The sequence below is a fragment of the Montipora foliosa genome, chromosome 2 (genome assembly GCF_036669935.1).
Source record: "Montipora foliosa isolate CH-2021 chromosome 2, ASM3666993v2, whole genome shotgun sequence".
Taxonomy (NCBI): domain Eukaryota; kingdom Metazoa; phylum Cnidaria; class Anthozoa; order Scleractinia; family Acroporidae; genus Montipora; species Montipora foliosa.
Genome location: NC_090870.1, coordinates 17,110,334 through 17,115,333, shown reverse-complemented (window position 1 = coordinate 17,115,333; position 5,000 = coordinate 17,110,334). Strand labels below are relative to the sequence as shown.

The 5,000-nt window shown below is 39.8% G+C and overlaps 1 protein-coding gene across 1 annotated transcript in view; it reads left to right on the top strand.

Annotated features, from left to right (window-relative positions):
• The window catches only part of LOC137991265 (uncharacterized), a 94,405-nt gene that overhangs the window by 77,669 nt on the left and 11,736 nt on the right, over window positions 1–5,000 (top strand). The window contains exon 6 of the mRNA XM_068836377.1: window positions 4,952–5,000. This exon is cut by the window's right edge and continues 119 nt beyond it. Within this exon, the coding sequence (XP_068692478.1) occupies window positions 4,952–5,000 (49 nt within the window). The remainder of the gene's footprint in view (window positions 1–4,951) is intronic.

Below are 5,000 nucleotides of genomic sequence, written 5' to 3'. Positions count from 1 at the left end.
TTTGTGAGACGTTTCAACTGTTGTGCATTGTGCTGTGTAGTATTCGAGTTTAACTAATTTGCATAAGTGAGTTGAAATTTAATACGCATTAAATAAAGATGACAGGAATTTGTAGGCATGATCGTTCTGGCAAATGATTACAGCTGGCGATCGTTTTTAATTAAGGTCAGAAAAAGATTTCAGTATAATCACTCTTGTGTAAAATGAAGTTATTGTTAACTTGAGAAAACAACAATAGGGTCTTTTATACGAGAGAAAATAAGCCGCGGCTTACTCTGTACGCCAAAGGAACTATTTATACGAGTATAAACTCCCAGGCCAGGATAAGCCGGGGCTTGAGAAAGCTGTGAACGTAGATTTTGCATCATTTATATGGGCTGTTCGCGTTTTATTTTCGCTCGTATAAACGGCCCTTATAATTCTTTAACTTTTTTAAAGAGAGAGATTTCGCGCAAATTTTATTTCAAGCTATTCAGTTGAAATATTATTTCTCGCCATTGGCTTCGTTTGCGTGATCATTTACTGGTGTTGACATTTAGGAGGTAGTTGTTTGGTTCTAAACGAGTAGGAATAAAACGACCAGGAATGAGCGAATTTTAGTGGGTGTGCGATAGCAACACGAGACAGGAGTCGAGAGATTCTAACGATAGACAGATATGAACTAACCCCTCCTGAAATAACCGAAGGAAGGCAGGCGTTGGTGGTTTGTGTGAATTTATAGCACTAAGTGGATGGAAGTCGTCATGTTTTGATTGGGCATCTTCAGAGACGTCCTTCTGAGGAAACAAGTTGTTAAAATAGCTAATTGTGATTGGAGAATTTCGATCCTAAGTATAATAAGTATAATAATGCCTTTTATTGACAGGCAAAACCATATGATTGAGCGTGATCATACCAAATATCATTTGTTTGCGCGATCAAGTTGTGGCGAAGTGTGCAGCCCATAACAGTATGTCGTTTGTGAGCATATTGCTTTTTGTTGTATTAAGCTTCTTCCTCGGAACGCTCAAACAACTCACTTATGCACACGCCGTTTGCGGTAGACCCACACTAAAAGATGCTGTTGAGCGATTGTTTTGGCCGGGGTTGGTCCGCAAACTGAAAGAAAGTTTATATGTTGAGAACAAATGTGTACTAAATGAACAAATATGTAAAAATCATGATATGAACTGCACTGAAAACCAAATGCCAAAGGAGAGAAGCACAGAACTGTGAAAGTTTCCTGAAGAAGAAAGTTCCTGATCTTAAAGTTAGTGCTAGCGGTATCGGGCTAGTCGCAGAGATGTACGCCTAGCCGGATGCATTTAGTTAAATTTCTGAAAAAGGTGAATTTTCTGTCTATTTGTATTATCATGGCTTTTTGTTTTCTGCTGTTACTGAATCCCTTTGTATTTGGAGCTGTAACGCTATTTCATGTGCAATTACTTGTATCGTTTGCAATTATCCTCACTAGTGGTGTTGTTAGCATTTTTACTGGGTTGCCAAACCCAGTCGGAAAATGGGTAGATTTCCGTTTTATTTTTTTAAGTATTTTTTTCCGTGTCGGTAAAAGTCTTGCCTGTCACTCCCCTGCTAAGTGCTGTCTTTGTGCATAGAGTCTTCTGTGCGTATTTTGTTAGGTTTGAGGGGGCTGGGGTAATGCGTAGCTTGCTCTGCACAATTAACCTGTAATGACGTCGGAAGTCATTGTAACGCGAATGGCGTTTTAGTACATCTTTAAAGAAAATATACCCATATGGAGCTCCAGAATGGAACGTCAAGACAGGCGGTGAAACATAAAGATCTGGAATCTTAAAAGCGACGAGTAATGGACTTCGACAGCGTGAATCTTTCGCCCGTCGAGCCGAAATCAAAATATGCTGTACTTCTAATATTTCGCCAAGCCTAAGGTGGTGTTAAGTACAACACTGAAACCAAATGGAAATTTCTCTGGTAACTTACGGGTGCAACAAAGACACAGAAGGAATCGAACACCACAAGTAGATCTGTGATCTCTGCTGTGTGTCTCACAGTGTTTACTGAAGTCGCATCTATTTAAAGTTTGCCTGTTTGTCTGGCAAGTAACATTCATTTTGTACTCAACTCTGCAAAGGTTAAAAAAAATTGTAAATGTGTTGTCTCTTTTGTGCTTTATTATTTACGGTCAAGGTTCTTTCGAAAAGGGTTGAATGTGAACTGTCAGAAATTTATTTAATTGCATATGCTTTGTGATTGTGTGTTTCGCTTGCACGCACGCAACTGAAATAGGAAGGGTTTCTTGCCTCTTATAGCAAATATATTGCTTGTTTCAATAAATGTTTCGGTGGAAAATATTTCTGTGAAATTTCCAGCTTTTGTAAATTTATCATGTTGTGTAATTTTCGAGCTTAGCAAATTTGCATACATGAGAGAATACGGGGAGAATTTTTGTGGTAACGCATAAGTCACGAAAATAAACAGGTCTGTTGGAAGCGTGCTTGAGTTTCAACAAAATGACCCCCAAAATCGGCAAAAGATTGTGACGCTGATGAATAATAAAGTAGCTGCTATTACCAAAACGATGGAATTACCTGGTGATAAATAACCTTGTCTTGGAGAGTAAATTTTTGATTTTCCAGAAACAATGGTCAACCTCTGAGAGTTGGGCGATTGTGATCTTTGTGTTGAATGCGCACATTTCTTGTCAAAATTTATAACAATCGAAAGAAAAAGAAAACTAACAAAAACAAAAACCCGGTAGCTTGGCATCATTTGACACAGTTGCTTCACTGTTTCGCGAGTAAACATGCCGCGGTAAAATAACGCGGTAACTTGATCAGAGCACCCGCTGAATTCGATGTGCGATTTACTCGGTGCAGCCAAACTTGTACAATTACAACAAAACAACTAAAATCTCCCAAACTGTTTTTTGCTGATGGTAACTTTTTATATTCGTGGTTCAAAATTAATGTTGTTTTCATGTCGTAGATTTTGTTACCGATGGCAAAACATTTTATTCTCGATCGACCGTCCTGAAACTTCCTTCTGGTCTTCTTAAAAATTGTGTATCCATATTTATTTACTTTTACGTCAATATTTGTTTTGCATAAAGCAAGCTAACAAAATCTGTATCTTGCTTGGTTCGCAGTTGGTAGCATTAAAATAGAGTTTTCGGTCCAGTACTAATTATGCTTCTGATACTGAGTGGTATAACTTCAGCTTTCAACTTTTGTTTGCAAAGCTGTCAGATGCTGTCAGTGCACGCTTACACTTGTGGTGGAAAGAAGTTGCATGATCAACATGTCAGCCCAGAAGCCAATGTTTCTCGATTCCCTTTTATTTTCTTCAATCTCTCTGGGTTCAGTACTTTGCTAGTAACCACATGTCTTCTCAAGGGGCTATTTATCTAAGACTTCTACCATGGCGCTACAATGATAGACAATACCAAAACAATATCGTGTACTGTTAGACCTACATATTACGCAAAGACAACTGTCAACATGTCATCCCAGAAGACAATGTTTTTCACTTCCCATTTATTTTCTTCAATCTCTCTGGGCTCAGTACTTTGCTAGTAACCACATGTCTTCTCAGGCTATTTACCCAAGACTTCTACCATGGCACTACAATGATAGACAATACCAAAACAATATCGTGCACTGTTAGAGCTACATATTACGCAAGGACAACTTGAATCTCCAGGAAGACAACACACAGCTTACTTGACATTATGGAATAAATCGCTGTGTTACTTCACTACCACACGTAAGCAATGCGTGTCAATTTTTTTTAAAGAGGACAGGAATTTCTTCTTTCTGACAAATGATTGATTAATAGGCCGGTAGCCAGGTTTTTAACCTCAGAAAAGGATCTGTTTCGTGGTACGAACGTGTGAGGACCTGTGAGCCAAAGATCCTCTGCTGGTATGGCTTCTGGTATGACTTCTGGTATGACTTCTGGGTGACCCTTTCCCCCCGCCCCCCCAACTGGAAAAAAATGCGTGGAACGCTGCACGTACCACAGGCAACCCAGTGTACCCTCACGGAGGGTCTAGTTATATATGTTTTTATTTTAATCTTTCCATCAATCTAATTACATAATATTGAGTTATCATATGACCTGTACAGGCCGGCACGCACTTTCATTGTAATACTATTTGGAAAATCCCCGTATGAGGGCTGTACGCATTAGCGCAAGGAGAGCCGGAAAAGCTGTACGGCCCAGTTAGGAACACGTACTGCTCTGTGCGGTGCGATTTTAGAGGATTTCGTCGCTTCTAAATATTTAAGTTATTACAGCCAGGGAAAGCAAAATTAATACAAACAACATATTAGATAGTCTTTCTGTGCAAATTTAAAACTTATTTGTCCAAACTTCATCTTCTGGGTGCTCGTGAATTGAGCGTAAAGAGCCCATAATGATAAAATGCTTATTGACTGAGTTTAGGTCAGGCCGGATAGAAAAATATGTGGCCCTCGGAATACAGCCCGCCAAAACTAGCCGCCTCATGATCTCGGGCCAATTACTTTCCCGTCCGGTCCTTCCACTCAGTCAGTAAGTACATTTATTATATGACCAGCTCCGTGAGCGGGGAAGATGAACCAAATCCCGCGCTGTGATTGGCTACCCGAGCGGGCAAGATGGAGCTATACTGCCCGCTCGGGACTTCTCGCTTGGTCCCGCAAGATCAAAGATCGATTTTTGGTGTTTTATCCCATGTGATAAATCCTTTATTAACCAAGCTTGTTTGGTCCAGATGGCTGGATATTGGCTTCGTTCTTCTTTTGCGTGTTTATGGACCTCGACTTCGTCTCAGTCCATGAATACGAGAAAAAAGAACTTGGCCAATATCCAGCCATCTTGACCTCACGCTTGGTCAATAACCCATATATATGGAAATGACTTGAAAATATTGTTTTGTAGAAACGTACAAGGCATGCGCGGCTAATTAAGAAACACCCAGAGGTCATGTGTGTTAATTTTTTTTCTCCAGATGGATCGAATGGAAAGTATGAAGTTAAGCGTAATGGACCTTTCGACCC